The 22,586-nt window shown below is 42.5% G+C and overlaps 1 protein-coding gene across 1 annotated transcript; it reads left to right on the forward strand.

Moving 5' to 3' along the window:
- Positions 1-116: 116 nt before the first annotated feature.
- On the forward strand, positions 117-19,727 carry LOC309380850 (macrophage mannose receptor 1-like; the record flags this gene model as incomplete). The annotated part of the gene is made up of 12 exons (XM_081930945.1): positions 117-126; positions 1,138-1,280; positions 1,978-2,092; positions 2,268-2,410; positions 5,764-5,866; positions 8,213-8,445; positions 8,957-9,122; positions 10,163-10,315; positions 12,314-12,424; positions 14,926-15,111; positions 15,905-15,940; positions 19,290-19,727. The coding sequence occupies 12 exons, from the start codon at positions 117-119 to the stop codon at positions 19,514-19,516; spliced, it is 1,626 nt and encodes a 541-aa protein (XP_081787071.1). The 3' UTR covers positions 19,517-19,727.
- Positions 19,728-22,586: the final 2,859 nt, after the last annotated feature.

The raw sequence follows: 22,586 nt of genomic DNA on the forward strand, positions 1-22,586 counted from the left end.
AAAAACAAAGTTTCTCTCCAAACACCGACTCCATTAGCCCGAGGCTGGAAATAATCTGGAAATAATCATTAGCAGGTCTTTTTCTCTGACTGCTTTCAGAGAACCAAAGACCCAAAATGGTGCCTTGTAATTGAATACCTCATGTGATCTAAGTTAAACACCTGACAGAGCTAGCAGAGATACATTCTCAGTGATACATTCTCAACTTTTTAGGCACTCTGCTGGTCTTGTTTAGTTCAATGGAACTTCCCATACTATGCTATGCTTTTAGCAGTACACACAGAAAGTTATATAGAGTTATTTTAAATTTCGATGTACAATGAAACAATTGTACTTAACATGACAGGATATTTAAACGTTTTAAAGCACACTTGAGGCTATGTCCACATTATGGATTATGGATGGGCATTATATTTGTATCACATCAGCAAGTGTATACAACAAAAGAGATTTGGAGAGATGCTAAACAGATATATACATTAAAGATTGATTATTTTTAATAACATTGGAACCGTAAGTAGTTCAAATTGTGAAGAACTGCTTATTTTACAGTGGTACCTCGGGTTACATATGCTTCAGGTTACATACACTTCAGGTTACAGACTCCGCTAACTCAGAAATAGTACCTCGGGTTAAGAACTTAGCTTCAGAATGAGAACAGAAATCGTGCTCCGGTGGCATGGCAACAGCGGGAGGCCCCATTAGCTAAAGTGGTGCTTCAGGTTCAGAACAGTTTCTGGTTAAGAATGGACCTTAGGAACGAATTAAGTACGTAACCAGAGGTACCACTGTATTTTATTTTTTCATTTATCCATACGCCCCACTGTCTTCCAACATGGAACTTATGCAACATAGAGTTCATGGACAGCCTCCCTTTGAAGCACATTGATCAGACTGAGACCAGCTTAAGTTCAGAAAAGTTGTTGTACCATGTGCCTTCAGATTGTGTACTGGCATAATTGGTATATATACCACAACAATCAAGGGCAGTGTGTTGACCTGCAAGCTCTATTTCCAGTACAGTAGTAGTAGTTGCTGTCAAGACTTTATTTGTAATGCATCCTTGAACGGCTGTTGATTATTTTTCATTTGGGAGTGATTTCATCTTACTGATCAACACAAAACTTCTCTATTCAGGCTTATGGAATGACATAAACTGTGGTGCTGAGAAAAGATTCATCTGTGAAAGGGATAAGAGTTCTGTCCGTTCAGCTGCTGCTCCCACAACGCCTGCACCTGTTGGGGGCTGTGCAGATGGCTGGCTTTTCTTTGATAAAAAGGTAACTAAGAAAGTGATTTCAAGTATACTGGTATATTACCCCTTTTCAGTTATTATAGCACATACAGTGAATGTTTTTCCAGGGCTTTTGAGTATGCAGTGATTGCTCTCCACGTCCACAGTTCTATGCAAGGGCTCTTTATAGAGGTTAAAATGAATGTGCACGTAGCTTAGGGGTTAAACCTCCCATCATTATTACACATCTCTCCCCGCCCCCCCTGCTTCCGCCGCCCCCATGTCTATAAGGACTGAAAAGGACTGCTGTGCTGCAAAATAGAAGTGCCAGATTTTAAAATAAAAGGTGGTATTCTTAAAGTTTGGTTATGTATCAGCTACCCAAAAGAGCAGTTAAATGGTATTCACACTAAATTTTCAGAATTTGGTTATGTTAATTTTTATTAAATGACACTCTTTTTGAAACAGGTTATTTTCTTCTCAAAGAGAAGCTCAAATGCTTCCCTCCTATACTGCTGCTACAATTTGAAAAGTGTAGGCGTTCTTTCATCTGACGCGGGCAATCTCATCTTGTTGCATAGCAGAGCTGGCTGTAGACAAAACAATACCAAAACATTTAAAAGGCAATGACATTATCCAAAGCATCAAATTAAAAGCAATAAAATGCAGTTTTCAATCATTAGTTTTCTGACATTTATTTCTAAAAGAAAGTGGATATCACAGCTCTTTATCTTTCTTCACAGTGCTTCAAACTATTAGGTTTGAATGAAGAAGAGAGGAAAAACTGGCACGAAGCACGACTTGATTGCAAAGAATCCGGAGGAAATCTGGCTAGCATACCAAACAAAGAAACACAAGGTGCAGTCATTGCCTTTAAAACATGTTTAAAACTCCCGAATTAATCAAACTTTATAGGTTTTTTGTATACAAAATATATCAGTTCATGGTATTGATTACTTATTGGTCATGGTGGTGAAATCCACCATGGTGAATTTTTTATGTTTTAGTCATTTCTTGGTTTTTTGTTTTTTAGCATTCCTTATGGTGCAATTACAAAGTGCTGCAACTGACCCTTGGATTGGACTGAATGATTGTAGTTCTAGTCACAGATTTGTATGGACAAGTGGAAGTGGAGTCTACTTTACAAACTGGGCCCCAAAGTTTCCCAATTACAATGTAAGTCCTGCCTGCAAAGGCTTTCATCTCTCCCCCTCCCCAAAGATGATAAATGTATCCTACATTCTATTATAGTAACGCCTTCTCAGCATTAGGATCCCATTTATATATATCTCTCTTCCCCCTCCCCACCTACTTTGAGGGGCATCTACTTAGTTTATCTTTTAGTGCTGAAGTATCAAAAATAGGCAGGGACTGTTGGGATACTGCCAGGGAGACAAAGGCCATCACTGCCTTCCACGTCGTCTCCGGACGATCTGTTGATGTCCCATAGTCACGCAGTATCAGCAATTAGCGGCACCAAGCCTCAGAAATAGATTGCCACATTCCTGGGCTGGTGCACACTCTTTCAGCAGAATTCACACAGCAGAAGTTGCACTCAGGAGAGTATCATTTAGAATGTTTATTCAGCGTTGGTCAGAACAAAGAAAAACATGACCGACTGCTATCGTGTTCTGGCGCAGAGAGAGAAAACGAAAGCAATAGCAAACATAAAACATCCTGAGAAACGGGAAACACGCAGACTCTGACTCACACAGCCTGCTCCCTTTTAAGGTGGAACGGAAATATCCTAACAGGGACGTGGGTGGTGCTGTGGTCTAAACCACTAAGCCTCTTGGGCTTGACGATCAGAAGGTCGGCGGTTCAAATCCCTGCAGCGGGGTGAGCTCCCGTTGCTTGGTCCCTGTTCCTGCCCACCTAGCAGTTCGAAAGCACCTCAAAGTGCAAGTAGATAAATAGGTACTGCTGTGGCTGGAAGGTAAACGGCGTTTCCGTGCACTGCTCTGGTTCGCCAGAAGCGGCTTAGTCATGCTGGCCACATGACCCGGAAGCTGTAGGCCGGTTCCCTCGGCCAGTAAAGCAAGATGAGCGCCACAACCCCAGAGTCGTTCCACAACTGGACCTAATGGTCAGGGGTACCTTTACATTTTTATCAAAAGTAGGCAGTAGAGTTGTAAACAGATTCTGAAGAGCCTCTGTAGAAGTTGGTGTGAAACGCCTTATATGCCAAATAAGGCCTGTTGCTTTAAATGTGTCAATTAAATTTGGTCTGGAGGGTTGGAAACTTCCCCTCACCTCTCTCTGGACATTTTTATTCTGTTTGTATTCTGCCAGTGGATGAAAGATTTGAAGATAATCTGTCAATGTTTAGTTTCCTAGTTAGAGTTAACACCTTCCTCCCCAAAACCCACTGAAGCATTGCCATTCGTTTCAATTGTACATTCCCTACTGAGTTGGGGAATTCAGACATTCTGAAGGGCATCTCACCCATTTCTGTACACACTTTCCTTGATCTTCAAACCGGTAGGTGCTGCCACATCTTTCTCAAATAGCAATCACTTATATTAGGTCTTACAAGGATTCAGAAACATGCTGAGAAAGTTGCAAGAATCTGAGATGGCTTCTATTGTAGCATTTAAAATATTGTCCTGTCAGTGTGCTGGTGGGATGAGTTATTAGAATACCACCCAGTGTCTAGGTAGAGTTACTGCTCCCTTTGATGCTCACACCTGACAACCCTTTTCTTAAAAAGCTGTGGTCAATCTTCTGCCAAGGCTACGCCCACATGCCAATCACCTGGTGTCATTAGAGCAGGAAGAAAGGATAATGGACTTCTGAAGCACTACATGTTGAAATCCTGGCAATCAGCTGACTTTCAAGTACCTTGACCCCTGATGCCATTGTGGCATCAGGCGGTTAACCAGCTGCCCCCCCCCCCCGCTACATTTAAACTCTACATTTAAGCCTGGCTGCCATTTTATTTTTCCCAAGACTAGTTTTCAGGAAGTGTCCTGAATCCTCACTCTGATACATGGAGTCCCTCTTGTGGAGGAGCTTGTGTGGAAATTTATCACACTGGGTACTCAGTGGTAATGTACTATTTCTGCCAAGACTTGAACTTAAAGGTGAGGTGGATGAATTGTCCGGCAGGAAGAGTGTTTCAAGCCAAGCTGCTTGTTGGAAACAGTATTCGTCAGGGGCTCAGGAGCAGAGGCACAGGAAAGGGAGGAAATGGAGAGCGAGGGGGAGGAATCCGAAGGAAATGTAAGCGATGACAGTGGTCCGAGGTCTCTGAGTCTTTCCAGCGAATCGGAAGATTCACAGAAAGGGGCTCCCATGGTCAGAGCAAGGGGGGTGCCTAGGGGGACACCCCAGGAAGAAGGGGCCAGAGGGGACTCAGAGCAGCAGTTGGAAATCAGGACCAGCTTCCCCACCAGAGCGCAGTAGGGGGGAGGAGTCCCAGGTATCGGGATCAGGCTGGTCACCACCAGCGGGAGGAGATGAGTCAGGATTGGCCACGCCTCCATCGGAAAGCGGGGAAACGGTCAAGAGGAAGGTTGGAGGCTGGGCGCGCGCGCCAAGTTCAAATGTACAGGCGAGCGGCACAGTCGGTAGCCCGGATAGGGAGCCAGGTCCTAAAGCCCGCCGAAAGGAGGGGCAGGAGTCAGGGGGGTAAGCGTCAGAAGAGTCCAGAAAGGAGGAGACCCAGGGGGGGCAGAAGGACCCAGAGGAGAAAGGAGAGACGGAAGAGGTGGAGTAAGGCTAGAGTCTTAAATTGGTGTACAGGGGGTGGAGACTCAGACGGAGCTTCACCGATCTAGCTTCTAGACGTAGAGCTGCACGCTGCAGCTTGTAAATGCAAACTGAACTTCAATAAAGACTGTTGTACATTACTACCGGCTAGCGTTGGTCCTCTGTGAGCTGGGACCTGGAGGCAGCTCTGACAGTATTGTATCAGGAAGAGTCAGGCATCATGTGAGCAGTTTTATAGCCGGCCCTGCTGACTACACTACTTCCTGTAAACTTCAACAGGGCCCTCATCCAGAGCATGCATCATTAAAAGATGCCTACCCCTGAGTAGGGTGAAGATGGGAGGCCTTGTGTTGCCAGACATGCAGTGCACCTTTAGCCTAGGGTTTGATGTGGTCTTGGCACCATCTGATCCTGGAATCACACAAGCAATTGTGTAGTCTGGATTGTGTTGAGTTGTATGATCTATTAGCTTTCATCAGGTATCGTGAATTCACAGGCACCCTTAGTTGCAGCAATCTCAGGGTGTTTGCTGGACTCCACTAACTCCCTTTGATCCCAGGAAACAATGGGGCCAGCCCCTCCTTAGATATTTAATTCAGTGGTGGAGGCTGTTTCTTGGCTGGGTTGGGCAAGACAGTGATGAGAAGTGATGAGTGATGAGAGCTATCAGTGATGAGAACTATCCATCTGCAAACTTATTTCTAAAAAGATAGGATACTGTTTTCATCTAGTTTGAGAAGTACAAAAGGAGGGCTCTTAAGAAAAATCTATGACAAAAGGATTGCCCCCTACACAACGTAAGTGTTTTTATTCCTTAGGGAGACTGTGTTTTTATTATGCGTGAGCCTCTACCGAAGGCAGGAAAGTGGAGAAATGGACCATGTTCTGACAGGAAAAGCTACATCTGCCAAAGAAACACTGGTACATTTTAACTTTATTGATTACAGATGTTTGCAAGTTGATTATTGTTTACAGGTGTAAGCAGTTTTTGGTGTAGGCATTGGATATGTATCCTGAATCAACCAGTCAGACTGCTGATTTTTTTCTTTTTGGCTTCGTCGAACTTGGATTAAGGTTCACCTTATGACAGGCACCCCCGAACACGGCCCTTCAGATGTTTTGGGACTAGAATTCTCATTATCCCTGACCACTGGTCCTGTTAGCTAGGGATAATGGGAATTGTAGTCCCAAAACATTTGGAGGGCCGAGTTTGGGGGTGCCTGCCCTATGATGTGTACAGTACATCAAACAGAGTGATCCATCAGCCCCACCACTCGGGACAGGTATCATGGCCCATCAGCCCCCATCTGGCCACCATCCCCTCCTTTATTGGGGTACCAAATCTTTTTAGCAGGAGGGTGTGGGATCCCCAACACTGCCCCCTCCAGGCTAAGGATCCAACCCAATGCTTTACCCACCATAAAATTGTGACAGTTGGTGACCACTGCCACGAGGTAGGCAGAAACCTCTAGACAGGCCCAGTTCATTAGCAATAAAAATTCCTACGTAGCACCAAATAGAATGATGGAGAATCTCCATAGCTGGATCTTGAGCATGGCCTGCCCACTTACCTCCAGGCAGGACCGGAGGCTGATACATAGGGAATAAGGGTGCGGGATCTAGTGGCAAACAAGCCGGGAACCACAATTGTGGTGCCCCTTTATGAATGACATGGCCATACCCACTAGCTTGCCTGTCATAGTCCCATTAAACAGACAGGCTCCCACCAACTCGCATGACCACAGGAGGAGGATTTTGTCCCCCAATGGATGTGCGGGACAGGAAGAAGATGCCCAGCTCAGCTGTGGTCGCCCCAGGCCACAAACCATCACTCCCAGGGGACTTAAGGTAAGTGGGAAATCTGCCAAAGAAACACTGGTATGTTTTTAGAAGAAAAGTAACAGAAAATTCACCCAGTGCTATACCAGCTGCACTGGCTCCCGGTGGAGTACAGGAACAGGTTTAAGGTGCTGGTTTTAACCTTTAAAACCCTATACGGCTTAGGACCCTCGTACCTATGGGACCACCTCTCCTGGTATGTCCCACAGAGGAACTTATGGTCTTCAAATAAAAACATCCTGAAGGTCCCAGGCCACAGAGAGGTTAGGCTGGCCTCAACTAGAGCCAGGGCTTTTTCGGCTGCGGCTCCAATCTGGTGGAACGCTCTGCCACAAGAGACTAGGGCCCTGCGGGAATTGACATCTTTCCGCAGGGCCTGCAAGACAGAGCTGTTCCGCCAGGCCTTTGGTCAGGGTGCAGCCTGACTCCCTCCTTTGGCAATCTTCACAGAACTTTAGCTTAATGGTTGCCATCAATTTGATTTTAATTAATTTTTATAATGAAATGTTTTTAGAATGTTGCACTATTTTATTGTTGTTAGCCGCCCTGAGCCCGGCTTCAGCTGGGGAGGGCGGAATATAAATAAAAAATTATTATTATTATTATTATTATTATTATTATTATTATTATTATTATTAAAATAATATGTAAATCAGATTGACTTATGGAGACCAAAGGCAGTTTTCTATGTCATATCATTTTGTTCATAAATAAAAATAAGATGGCCGCCTGTCTTTGTATTAGAGATTCAACAGTGAGCCGTATAAAGAAAAAGTGCAGTTGTGACAACTATATCTTATAGGTGCATAGAAATGAACTCTTATGAGAGAGAGCCTCAAATGTGCACCTGCTGAGATATAACTTGGCTTTTCACCCCTGAAATAGGACTGAAAGAGGCATAAGTTGAGTTCTATTTCTGTGTCATAATATCTAACCATATTCAACATGACAGGATTCTCCCATAATCTGTGCAAGTTCATTTGACCAGAAGAACAGAACTCCATGTGTACAGCTGTCCTCCTAAGTGTATTTCTTGAACCCACCTTGAATGACTGAACAGAGGTTTATTATAGGAAGCTAACTGAAGAATAGTTTCTTGAAGTCTCTGTGAAGAAATGAATGTGTTTCAAAAGGGCCTGTTGACTACATGTTGGGAATTTGGTTTGCTTCTATTGAGACTATAAAGGAAATATATTTTGATGCCCTATCTGTGTCATCTTGAACTAGAACTAGAATGTTTTTGTTGACATTTAAAATGTTGATTTTCAAGGTTTTTAAATGTTTCATTGCCAATTTTTAGTAACTTTGAGATATTAAAATGTATGTGATAACAATAGTACAATATTTCAGTATCCAGTGAAATAAAATATTTGTAACATATAAAGTCTAATCTGGACTTTGTTTTTTCTCTTGATTGCTTTCCTATAGATCCTGCATTATCACAGCCCGAAACAATGGCTCCAGCCTTTCGCCATATCCCTTTTGGGAATAGCAGCTACTCTTTCATTGCTCCCAATATGACTTGGGAAGAGGCTAGGAAAAAATGTAATTCAGAACACTCAGAGCTTGCCAGCATTTGGAATCCCTACATTCAATCATTCCTATGGCTGTGGGTGTTGAAATATGGAGAGCCTGTGTGGATTGGTCTAAACAGCAATATGGTAAGAACTTGGCCAAGCAAGCCAAGTTTGAGGCTCCTGTGTGGAAAGCAATTCAGGTGGGATACCAGTGATGGAATAACACCACAGTTTAAGAAGGATATTGACAAGCTGGAACATGTACAGAGGAGGGTGACCAAGAGGATCAAGGGCCTGGAACCATATCTTATGAGAAACAATTTAGAGAGTTGGGAATGTTTGGCCTGGAGGAGAGAAGACTGAGAGATGATATGATAGCCATCTTCAGATATCCAAAGGGCTGTCTCACAGAAAGGGTGGAGCAAGCTTGTTTCCTACTCCTCTGGAGGGTAGGAGAAATCAGCAGTGCATTGCAGGGGTTGGGCTAGCTGAGCCTTTGGGCCTCTTCCAACTCTATGCAATTCTCTGATTCTGTTGAGTGTATGTGCAAGTGAAATGAAAGGGGAAAATAAATGATGCAGAATTCATGTTGTGGGAAACAAAGATTTTTCTAAACCAGCATTCTGGTGCTGTTCCATGTGCATTTGGATTTTAGACTGGTGGGCACTACACCTGGATAAACAACCGGAGATTGGCATATACTAATTGGGCTCCTGAAGAACCAACGCAGAAAACAGCCTGTGTCTTCATGGACCTTGAGGGTCATTGGAAAACAGGAGCTTGCAATGAAACCTACTTTTCTGCCTGTGAGCAGTATACTGGTAAGCAAAGGAAGTATCTGTTTTCATGTGGAACATTACTTTCTAACTCCAATAAAGTCTCCATTTGAGCACAGTACTGAGATATGTGCTCTTGGCACTTTTGACTATTTTGTAAAGAATAAATGAGTAAAAAGTTACTATTCAATCCATCAGGTTAGAATAATAAACAAACAAAAATAGAACGGAGGCTACAATAAGTAATTGAGCCTCAGGTACTGCAACTAGCTTCCAAAGGAAGGAGGGGTAACGAAGTAGGGGATCTTTTTCCTGCTTTGAAATCCCCCTTAACAAATGGTCTTTCTCCTTGAGTTTTTTTACTGCTGTACCTTTGTAATTAGCTGCCCTACCCTCTTGTGAGAGGAAGGGTAGAAAAATATAACAACAACAATCTTATAAATAATTTTCATTGATGCTTATTCAATCCCATTGAATGAGATTGATACTGAAGCAGATTTTCTAACCACATGCTTAAGGATATGGCTTGCCACTAAGGATACAACAAAATTGTGTTCTACTAAACCGTGCAGACTGATCAAATGGTGAACAGAGCCTTGTTAAACAAATTTATTCTACTTTCAGAATATACAATTCTGACCACAGTAACCATCTTCATCCAGATTGAGGCTAAGTGTCTCATTGTTTCTCCACACCCACACACACCATGTGGGTGTGTATTTCAGATTCTAGGTGTTGCTTTGTAAAATCACCTGATTCTGCTCAGGCCAATTCCCTGACTGTCCAATTCAACTTGAGGGGTGAAGTTCTCTTCCCCCTACCTTCACTTCTGTTCACTGTTCTGAAATTTAAAAATGACAGTAGTGGCTGACATTTGCCAGCATAGTAAGAGCATGGATAAAGTCTGCCAAATTATAAACCAATTGGTCCAGAGGTTTTTACGCTACATACCTTGATCTCTCTGAGATATCATGCTTTGCTTCATGATTCATGATTTCTTTGAACCTCATGCGCATCACTAGTGTTTATAGATTTCTAAGATGCCTGTTCTTTTTTTTGAAAGAAAAATATGTTCTCCATAATAGGTACAATCCCAACTGAGGAGCCACAGCTCCCAGGAAGATGCCCTGCATCAAAAGAAGATGGGAAAGCTTGGGTACCTTTTCGGGATCATTGCTATCAGTTCTTCTCTGGCTGGTATGAATGGCCAACAGCTTCCTTCGAATGTGCTCAGTTAGGTGGGTATCATTTTGAATTAGATCACAACATGAATTTTCCATTCTAGTTAGTACGGAAAGCCAGTGTGGTATGGTGATTACCTGCACTGCAGTTCTCTCCTATACTTCTCTCCAGAAGTAAGTCCCATTGGGTTTAATGGCACTTATAGATGCCTATGTAGATATGGGATTTTAGCCCTGGACTTTGACAAGAGAGGCAGAAGCTCAAATTCCTGCTCACCCAGAAAGCTCACTAGATTACCATAGGCCTTTCAGCTTAGTGTATCTCAGTTGCAAGGATAAATTAGGAAACATGATGAGCCCAGCGTCTCATCGTAAACTCTCATTGGAGGTAATGTATGATGAAAATGTAATAAATTACCAAACATATACTGTTAATGGGCTGACACTAAAGAACTGTGTGGCTATTTTCCTTTTATGCGCAGTTAGAAATACAGAGTGAAATATGTTTTAAGTATTGGAGTTCAGGATTTGTGAACCATCTAACTTGCAAAAATGACATTTATTTTAAATAAAATAAAAATCCTTCCAGTAGCACCTTAGAGACCAACTAAGTTTGTTATTGGTATGAGCTTTTGTATGCATGCACTTCTTCAGATACATTGAAACAGAAGTCACTTATATATATAGTGAGAGGGAGGGGAGGGTATGACTCAGAAGAGTGGTGGGAATGGGTGGTTGGCTGATAGGTGTGGTAAACCTGTTAACGACTGCAATTGGTCTTACAGAAAAAAGCAAAGGGTGAGATGGCTAAAATAGCTTTATGATGTATAGTGAGATGAGAGAAATGCTTGATTGTATTACTGCATTTCACCACATAATGGTCACCACCGCATAATAGTCGCATCCCTTTTTCTGGACCCCAAAAATGGTCCCAGAGCATTCCTTGCATAATAATCACTGGGTAACTACTTCTGAGGCTCCTCTAGGCCTCAAGCCTCTTCCTTTCCTCCTCCAGCTGCCGCCACCCCTGTTCCCCTCATACCTCACCAGCTTGGCCATGAGCTCCTAGCGGGAGTGGAGCGAGTGGGAATGTTTCTTCCTACCTTCCTCCTGCTGCTTTTTAATCACTGTTTCAGTGGGAACCGATGCTGGGGATGGCTGGGACACGTGGGCTGAGGGGAGATACGGCGGGCACCGGCAGGCCCGGCCACAGGCACTGCTGTCACGACTCATTTGCTGCTCCCATGGCGTTCCTTACTGGAACTTCCTGTCTAAATTTGAATGGCTGTTCTGCTCTTGCAATTCAAAGTATAGAGCGGTGACTATTGTTCACCATAGAGATTCTGATAGATGAGCGATGCTGCTGCACATCAGTAGGGTGGGCAATGGAACATATGCCCAGAGTGGCTGGGGAGGCCCTGCCAGATTGGCAGGGTAATATTATTATTATTATTATTATTATTATTATTATTATTATTATTATTACTATTATTTATTATATTCACAAGGAGGGGCTTCATTTTTACAGAAAGGTATGCTAGTGTCTTTTTCCGTAAGTGTTTTCTCTCCCCATGGTCCCAATAACAACAGTTATTTTGTCTCCAGCTCGTGCTCGCTCTCCCCATGCCATCGGCTCTGCTCCTCAGATCCACCTGCTGTTGTCCCCATTTTTTCCTTTGCATAATGGTCACACTTTTGTATTTCCCTGTGTAATAGTTGCACACACACCCTTTTGGAACGGGGAAAAAACGGCACCAAAAATGTGACCATTACGTAGTGAAATACAGTGTCCTTAAATGTTTTTCTTAACTATTATTATTGGGGAAAGGAGCTAGGTTACAATGATTCTTTTCTACTACAACATTATGCAATAGGATAGCAATTACAATCATTTGAAAGAAAAAGATATACACTTTCTGTAAGGTATCTAGAACCTTATATTGTTGCCAGTACTGCACAGTGAATCACTGGTCATACTCTGTTAGGCAGTCTCATATTTTTCAAGGGGAAGACAATGTTTTAATGAGCTAACTTTACTCCTCTTCTGTATCTTAGGTGCCACCTTGACTTCAATAGTAGATTTAGCTGAACTGCATTTTTTGAGGGATCACACTCAACATTTATCTCGTGATGAGTATTGGATTGGAATGTTCAGAAATAATGATGGTAACTGTTTAACATTCAATATTTAATGTATAATATATTATTAATGCAAAAATATGTTCAAACATATGGCATTTCATTTTCGTTTTGGTTTTTGGAAGTAAAAGAGCTCAGCAGGAATAACTGTTAGCGCAAGCAAATGGTACTAGCAAATTCACATCACCTTGTATTTATGAGTCTGCTTGGTATGCATTCAGGAAATTCACCAATTTTCTGTTAGTTCTTTCATGGCATTTGCACTATCTTATTGCCCCCTGAAAAGTGAAATGATTTGCTTCCCCCACCCCCCACCCCGTTCTTTACTCATCTCCTATCACAAGCCATGGAAGAGAGCTGTCTGGAAATTCAAATACCTGCATCCAACCAAACTCCACTGGGAATAATAAAAGGGTTATATGTGAAAGGGGGCAACTACATAAAATGTGGCAAAAAATCAATTTACCCAAAAAAGATCTGCTTGGTCAAGTTCTTTGAGCATCTAAATGAAAGCAATCAACAAGAATTTCAACTAGATAGTAAATGGTAATAAAGGAAGCAAACCTCCTTTCAAATCTTTAAGCCCTGTCCCTAATCACATCCCTTTTAGTTTGATTATTGCTCTGCTATCTGCCCCAGATGTCCCTCTGGGCATATTGGGAATATAAACATACCCAGCTGAAGTGAAGGACATGAGGCAGGAGTTGGTAATGCAGGTGAGCTGTGCAGAAGCAAGCTGCCAGCTAGCTCTGCCGAGGCTCTTTTTATTAGCACAATATGCAAAGCCAGTCAGATACATTTTGGACTGTGACCTTTACACATCTTCCAATCCCAAGATTGAGGGGTAGTACAAAGTTATTTTGGCACCTGTTTCTACCGCGTCACTTTCCCCTTGAACAATGTATGACGAAGGAGACAAAGGTCACAGACAGGGCACGGCAGACTACTAAGAAAGTAAAAGGTTAGATAGAGGGCATGATGTTTAGACAGCTGCGGTTTGTCTGAGGATGGAAGTGTGCTCCACACCCGGCGATCATTCCTTCACCCAGCTCCTTTAAGTGTTCCTTCTAAGACTTGATTTAGACTCTGTTATCTCTCAGAAGACATGCTGAACTAAATCAAACAGGAATTATTGTCCCATATCTCTGCTGAAGTCTTTTGAACTGAGATATGAGGCCTCAGACCTTAAGGTATCCTGGACCCAAGTTGTTCAGGGTTTTGTGTATCAACATAAGAATCTTGAACTTGGTAGTATGGGGACCACTTATATGGCGCTTTCCCACAATGAGCTGTGTCCAGAGCAGCTTACAGCAAACATTCAAAATATTGAAATGCAGAGCACTGGAAATTCGAATATACAAAATGCAGAACATGTCAGTAAATTCAAAAAAACAAAAAAGGAACAATTTGGCAAACATAGAATAAATTCAATATTACAAAAGGCTTAAGTACCAACACACAAAGCAAAACAACAATAAAGGTTCCTTTGCTGGTCTTGCTGCACTCCAATGAGGCTTAAATACAGTTCAGAGCAGAAGGGTAGATGGCATATAGCTGGTTCCAAAAGCTCTCCTCCAGAGGAGGGTGACAGCAGCAAAAGGCAAATGTTGGGGAGCACAATGATGGTAAGTCTCTGGGGGCATTGGGGCAGTGGCGTAGGAAGGAGGTTACAGCAGGTACGGTCCGCCCTGGGTGTCATCACTGAGGAGGGGTGACAAAATGGCAAAAATATGTGTTTTTAAAATAAATTTTAAAGAATTGGGCTCACAAGACTTAAAAAAAAAGAACAACTTCCGCAACCACTACACACCCCTTCCTATGCCACTGGTAGCTAGGTGAAGTGGGGGCACTGGGCGGCACACTGCAGGGCCTGCAACGTGCCTGAGCCATGTGTATCTCCTGAGGGGGAGGTGGCAGCTGGATTGCCTGCAAGCTCCGCACTGCTTTTTTGAGCAGTGCAGGGCTTGCGTCTCCCTACTGCCTCTGCCACCCTAAAGCTGAGGGGGAGGTTGCGGAGAGGCTCCACGCAGCTGCCCTGCCTTGGCTTGCCCTACCCCCATGGTAGCTCACCCCACCCCCGGCTGCAGGACGCATGCACCACACCAGGCAGCCAAGCTAATAGCTACGCCGTTGTATTGGGGGGTGGGTTAATGCTGCCAAAAATCACTGAGATCATTAGTGCATTCAGTGTTCTGATATGATAATGGTGGTAGCTTGCACATTTTCAAAACTGCAAACATTTGAGAGGAAAAGCAGTCAGTTTAGTTTTAAAACATATTTTCATATCTGAAGGCAGCCCTGTATAGGGATGGTTTTTAATGTTTGACGTCTCACTGGGTTTTTATAATTTGTTACAAGCCGCCCAGAGTGACTGGGGGAACCCAGTTAGATAGGAGGGGTACAAACTACTATTACTACTACCACTACTACTACTACTACGAACATTATTGTTTTTGTTAATATTGTCTTAGACGTATTATTCTACTATTTTCCATTTCGTTATGTAATTTATTTATTTTAATAAATAGGAGAATGGATGTGGCAAGATAACACTGCACTGGATTTTGTCAATTGGGACAATGAAAAGCCCACAACTGATCCTGAGTCATACCGTTTTAATTATGAGAAATGTGTTTTCATGAACAGCCAAAATGGGAAGTGGTTCAGGCAAGGGTGCCGCTATGGCAAGGGATATATATGTAAAATAAACAAAAGTAAGTCTTAAATGGTTATTAGACTTAATTTACCAATAATTCTGATTCAATATAGTAGTTTAATGATGAGTAGAGCTACTGCTTAGGACTTTTTCCTATCTTGGCATTTTAACAACATTCCCTGCCCCCCGAGCTATCCTTACTAGCAAGTTCTCAGCATTCTTTGTGGCAATCTCTCCATAGATATACTGTCTACCATCCTTTATGTCACATAAGCCGCTTTTCATCAAATGGAGGCTCTGCTTTTTGTCTTTACCGCTCTTTGTCACTTCCTACTGCCTGTCCAGCTTCTGGCAGACCTTACTGATGCTTCCAGTTGTTGACACCCTAATAATAAATGGCAGAAGTGATGACAGAACCAAAGTTGAAGCGTATTTATTTTTTGCTGCTAATAATATGATAGCCTGTCTTTTAAATATAATAAGATAAATACCTAATAATAAATGTTCTCCCCCTTTATCATTTACAGTCCCTAGAACTGTGGAGTTTTTATAATTCATAATTTTTTTTTATAAATCAGTCCTTTTTTCAAGAGGGAATATAATTTAATAGTTTCCACACTGACAGGTTTAAAGTTGAGGTCACTATACTTGATGCTGCTATCATAGGGATTTGGTGAATGCACTAAACATTTCAGATTCAATGCTTGTTTTACATTTTTAAATTGTCAAGTTTTGTATTGAAACGTCAGCATTGGTAATAAGCACTAGTAAAGAATCATGCCTGACTTTTGGTTTTGTATTTTGCTGTGATATCTATAATTTACACAGTAAGCATATCTTTTGTTTTACAGTTATTGAAGAGATGACAACTTCTGCAAAAATGCCTGGTAAGACTCTTAAACTAAGTTAAAGTGTTAAGCATCTACCATTGGCAACAGCAGGTGGGTTTTTCCCTTAGACAATTTATAAGATTTTCTATCAAAAAGAGTAAATCCAGATTAATGGGGCCAGAGGAAGGAATGCAGGCTGACATTCAGGTGGACACTGCAAAGACCTTGCAGACATCAGGTCATTTTCCCTACTACAGCTCAGCTCTCACTCTTTGCTCCCCATTTGTAATGAGAATGGTAACCTTATTCTAAATCATGGAAGTCTCATAAATGGTGCAACTGAGGCCGCAACAACCTCTCTGATCAAGATCGAGTCATTACTCAGAATGGTGGGCATGCTGATCACAATGATTGTTGTTTCACTACTATTATGTCATTTTGCTTGGAGGGCTGCCACTCCCATCCCCACCCCGGTAGCAGTCATGTCTTTTGTAGCAGGATGGCAGGCAAAAATCAACAGCAGAACCTTCTCTCAGGGTAATTCCCACCAGATATGTGGGCACAAACTGGTTCTGCTGGCTCTACTGGGGAAGAAAGGATGGCAACTCTTTTCTGGTGATACTAGGAAGCAGGAGAGGTGGAGGATGGGAGAGAGATCTTGATTTAATTGAAAATTCAATAGTGTCGCATGTGAAAAGTGGGGGAGAGGATAAGTTCCTCTCTCATCTGCATATCCATAAAACAATGGTATCCTGTTAAAGTTGTAGTGCAAATTGCCTTGACATTTGGGAATTGTTCAGCTGCACTGAAATATCCAATGTCTTTTGGGTTGGATTCCTTCAGAACCTGCCAAAACTCTTTTTTAGAAAGGGCTTTTCTTTTTATACTTCAAGGAGAATCAGAGCAGCTCTCATACACACACAGGTTCTGATTCCACATCAGTTCAGCTTTTGCATCTTCTTCCCTCCCTGCCCCTCCCCCCGTCAGATGGCCATTTCCTTGCAGGGGCGCCGAGTTATAAAAAATATTGGGGGGGCCCATACCGGGGTCCTGCCCCGGGAAGTTTTCTAAATTTTAGATGAAAATTAGTGAGTTTTAAAGTTTTTTAAAAGTATTTTAGAGTCATATGATCAACATTAGAACCCCGAAAACTCGACTCTCTATAACTCCACACTCCGGGAAACTCGACAAGCCTGAAACACTTTTTGGCTTTGAAAAAAGAAACAAAACATAAACATGCACGGTATTTTCGTAAAAAGCTAATTTAATTTACAGTAACAATTATGCTTATAGACTATTACAGAGCAGTGAATATATAGCTCTGAAAAGACTGAAATGATATTTAAATAAATCCTAAACTATCATTAAAAGAATAAAACATAAAATATTGCTGTCACACAGTAATAGCACTTTGATTAATAAGTGAAATAGCTAATTTAAGCTTACTTTGAATAAGGCTGAGGGTTCATTAAATAAAAATAATATCTCAAAGTTAATGCTTTAATACAGTTAATAAAGTTAATACAGTATGCCTAATACTGTATGTAAATACTGTAATACTGTATGTAAATAACGGGCTTTAATTGGGTCTTACACCCTAAAAATATTTAAGTATTAACTATAGTAATATAGAAATACAGTACTAAACTAGTACTAATATTTCGAAACTGAAAATTTAACATTCTGTATGTATTTAATTCTCTATTTTATAAAGATTTTTAATATCTGACAGTGAGTTTGGAGTAGCCCAATGCAAAAATCCTGAGGATCCATGTGGATCCATGCTTTGTAACCACGTTTTTGTACCACTGTGACCCTAGGCAACAGTGGGTGCGTGATTTTTTTGGTGCAAGATGTAGCCATGGACATGCTATGTGATCTGATGGTGAATTTGGGGTGACCCAATGCAAAAATCCTGAGGATCCATGTGGATCCGTGCTTTGTAACCACGTTTTTGCACCACTGTGACCGTAGGCAACAACAGTGGGTGCGTGGTTTTTTTTTGGTGCAAGATGTAGCCATGAACATGCTATGTGATCTGATGGTGAATTTGGGGTGACCCAGTGCAAAGATCCTGTGGATCCATGCTTTGTAACCACGTTTTTGCACCATTGCAGCCCCAGGCAACAGTGGGTGCATGATTTTTTTGGTACAAACTGTAGCCATGGACATGTAATGTGATCTGATGGTGAATTTGGGGTGACCCAATGCAAAAATCCTGAGGATCCATGTGGATCCGTGCTTTGTCACCACGTTTTAAATGGGGAGGGAAGGAAAAACACAGAAGGGACAAGAAGCACAAGAGGGGTGTGCGGAGAAGCAGCTGGCTAAGAATGCAGGGGAGGAGTTTAACGGGGTGGGGGGGAGGAAAGGAAGGCAAAAGTCCCCCCCCAAGCCAGCCCTCCCTCCCTCCCTCCCTCTCTCTCTCTCTCTCTCTCCCACCTGCACGCAGTGTGACTAGGAAAGAATTAGAAGGAAGGACTCGATCCTTTCCTTAACCCTCTGCTTGCCAGGAGGGCAGGGGATTCCCTGCTCTTTGTTGAGTTTGAGCAAACGCAGCAACAGAAGCGGGTGGGCAGTAAGACCCTGAGGCAGAATGCAGGAAAGCAGCAGCTTCTGCCTTCCCTCCGCCCGACTGCCCGATCTTATTTTTGCCTGATTTTTGCCTATTTTTGCCCCTGCGCTCCGGCGAGTCAGCTCCAGGGACCACACATTCGCTCAATAACACACACAGAGCGAAATTTACGGTAATAATTTTCTTAAATTATTAAAACGAATTTTTGAGGGGGCTCGGGCCCCCTCAGGCCCCATGGAGTCGGCGCCTATGTTTCCTTGGTTTGTAAGCTCACAGCAGACTATGCTTAGGTGAAGCAAACAACACCAGGGATGTATGACTCTGTTGGGTTTGGTTTCTTTCAGCTTCTCATTTTTCCATCTTAAATTCATTTCTCATTATTCCCCCACCCATTTGCATTCACGGGGTTCTGAAAATTCAACATCATTTTAGTGTGATTTTTTTCTGAGCAAAAACATGCTTGTGTGCAATTTTCCCCAATATAAGCATTTTTACAAAACAATTTCGCTAAATACAATGCATTTTTGTATATTATTTTAACTAATATCTGTACTCCTTACTCCAGTATATGCATTTTTGAACATATTACTTGACAGGATAACTGGATTACAAATTTCAGGCAGCTGAAATTTTTAAAAGATGGCTGTTTTTCAGTTTTCATATTGTTTTAGGGAGTGTGGATTTGGTGGGTTTGACATTAATTTATCCCTTATCCCTAAACACCACCCAGCTGTCTTTCTTAGTCATACAATGAGATAGAATTGGTTATAGTATGAAGTAGTTACTGCTCTCTCTGCGTGTATGATATACATTTTTTTCCCTTATTGGTAGAGCAAGAAGACAGCCTGGCATCAACACAGGGCAGAGTTCTGAAGGCGGTTCTCCCGGTTATCTTCCTCCTCATTGGTGTGGGTATAGCAGCCTATGTTTTCTACAAAAGAAGAGGCAGACGACAAGAAATCACTGGTAGCATTGACAACCCTATGTATCACGACAAAGTAGTCATTCTTCCAAATAAAGATTCAGAAATGGGTGAGGATGAAAAAGAGGGAGATTAACAAATGTGTAACTCTATATGCATTTCCCTGGGAGTAAGTCACATTGAGCTCACCAGGACCATTGATGGAAATTAATTGTTCCAAGCTGCAATATGTAGTGGTACTTCCTGTGACAAGACTCATGATGTCACAGTGTAAACATGATTATTACTTAGTGAAAACAAATGCTATATGAAATATTTTCAAATTAAAGATTACTTGACTTGAAAAACTAAGTGTCAAGATTCCTATCTTACTTCAGAGTCCCAGTCAGTCACTTATGTTCAGAGCTACCTGCTGAGCTCTTCCCCTTTCAAGGTTAGGGTTCATCTCATCCCTAGGTACTTTCTTGTTGTTGTTTAGTCGTTTAGTCGTGCCCGACTCTTTGTGACCCCATGGACCAGAGCACGCCAGGCAGGTTTCCTTATTTATCCGTCTGCCACTTAGGCTACCACTGGTTTGCTGCCCCAGCCTTTACAACCCTATTTCCTCTCTTCTCTATTTCCTGGATCCTTGGTAATGCTTGCTATCCCCTCTTATTCAGCTGTAACCTCTCCTCCATTAATTCACCACAGGTAGTGCCCCTTTCCCTTATTCCAGTGCCAGTCAGTATCCTATTCTCATCCCTTTCCTGTTTACCACGTGGTTATCTGCTTGTTCCTCCTCCATTTCACACTCACTCATACACAGGGTCGGTAGGGGACATTTTGCTGCTTGAGGCAAAGCTTGTGCTGCCCCCCTCCCTGCCAAAGCTGCCTCCTCGCTGCCACCGAAGCCACTGCCTGCCACTATTGAAGGTGGCCAGGGAGAGAAAAGGCAGCCCAAGAGGAGCAGGTCGCAGCTCAGGAGAAGGAAGAGGAGCAGGCAGCTAAGGAGGAGCAGCAGGCAGCAGGCAGTAGCCAGGGAGGAGGAGGGCAACAAGCTTAGGAGGCAAGCAGCACACTCCTTGGGTCCCAGATCTTCTACCTCTCCTGACTGTTCCCCACCCGGCCACCTGAGGCCACTGCCTCACCGTGACTCACACATTCCCTTTGCCAGCCAGTTCTCCCTCGCCTTTGCACCTCACCCCTTATTTATCTGGGATTAAAGGGCTGTATTGCTCTGGAGATTATTATGTATTATTTTTTGTCCCACCTTTCCTCCGAAAGGAGCCCAGGTTTTAAAAAAACAACAAAGTACTAACACAATAGTTTTAAAAAAAATGAAAATGAAATGAAGTTGAAAAATGAATAAGAACAACTAAAACATACATAAGCAGCTTAATTAAAATTTCACTCAGTAGGGGATGTTAAGAGAATTACAAGAAAAACAGAAACAGGAACAGAAATTCCTGAGGTTGCCTTACTCATCCCACGCCCAGAACAGAAATCAATCCAGCCAATATGATCAGTATTCCCTACTGCTGTTGTGTACAATCTGCAAAGGACAGATAACTGATTACATCCATTTGCATTGTGTTTCCTTTGCATTAAATGAACTGGGTGGAATTACATAATGCCACCAGAACTTGCATAATTAATGTAAGTTACATAATTTTGGCACAATAGGCAACAGGACAAAGTTGCAGTCAATGGGATAAATGTCCAGAAAGGACAGGGGCAAAGCATCCATACACAACAAACTCATGTCCATGTATGGAGGCCTCACTTAGACACACACATAATGTGTTCAGAGAGGTTTCACATATCTGGAAATCCCTGATGAGATGTTCATATAGCATTTCCTTCTTTTTTCTGAATTAATTCTTCTGAATGATCTAGTAGGATCCGGACCAGACAGTAACAATGTCTGCAATGAAGAAGTGACTTGAACAATTTTTCCATTTTTTTCTAGGAAACTTCTGAACATGACAGCACGCTTTCACTTCTCTTTCTCCTTGAGTCACATTTTTTCAGTTCTCCTTTGGGGCAGGGGGCGAGGGGCTAGGCATTACTTGGACTGCACAAGACACAAGAGCAGCCCCATGATCCTCCCCACCTCCTCCGCACATGTTGTTCTTTATAGCTCGTGCCCTGGCGTTATTTCCTGCCCCTGCTCCAGAAATAGGCATTGGCTGCTGCTGGCGAGGACAAGAAAAAACACTCAGCATAATGATGCAGGGAAACACAGAGCATAGCAAGTTAGTTCCTACAGGGGTGGAGGTGGAGATATCAATGGAGGAGAAGGCTGTCCATAGCTTCTAGTCCTGATGTTATATTGCTTCCAGTATCAGAGGCAGAAGACCTCAGAATGCCAGCTCCTGGGGCCAGCAAGTGGGAGAATGCTGTTGCACTTTTTGTGAGCTTCCCATAGGGCTTCACCATTTTGAGAACACAATCTGGACGAGATAGGGCCAGGCCTTTGGTCTAATCAAACTTGTCCTTTGGGAAGAGGACCTTTACATACAGTTCTGCTCTGCCAAAGTTCTGTAATGAGAAGGAGACCTTGGGAGCAAACCAGCTGTACCATTGGGTAAAGTCAGGTGATCACCTTAGGTGGCAGATGTTGGAGGGCTGTGGCTTGTCCTTTTTCCATCTTAAATTCGTTTCTCAACATTTCCCTAGCCATTTTCATTCGTGGGGTCCTGAAAATTCAACATCATTTTAGTGTGAAGTTTTCTGAGCAAAAACATCTTTGTGTGCAATTTTTTCCAATATATTCCTCTGCCTATTCCTCTTAATTTAATTTCATTATACACAAGTTGTACAATGACAATAAAGGTATTATTATTATTATTATTATTATTTTCCCCTGACCCCCTTCTTCCCAACTGGAAGATTAGCACCACTCTGCTGAACTAACCTGCTGCATAAGGTGAAGTCCAGAATGCTAGCCCATTGCCACTGTTGAAGGAAGAGTCAACTGCCACTCCAGTCTGCTTCTGTATGTGGAATGATAAAGAGCAGTAGCGCAGGTAATTGAGTTTAGACCCTAGACTTAATGGTCTTAAGGGGTCCTCCTTTTAGATTGCAATTTTCATTACTTCAGTTCTGAAGCACCGAATCAGCATCTCTCCCCCACACTCCCGGCTATTCCATTATTTACAGCTGCTTCCATATTCCTGATTAGTTATAGCAAAACAAACAAACAAACAAACACATTTGCCAATCAT

The sequence above is a fragment of the Podarcis melisellensis genome (assembly GCF_964234715.1).
Source record: "Podarcis melisellensis genome assembly, chromosome: 12".
In the NCBI taxonomy this organism is placed as follows: Eukaryota; Metazoa; Chordata; class Lepidosauria; order Squamata; family Lacertidae; genus Podarcis; species Podarcis melisellensis.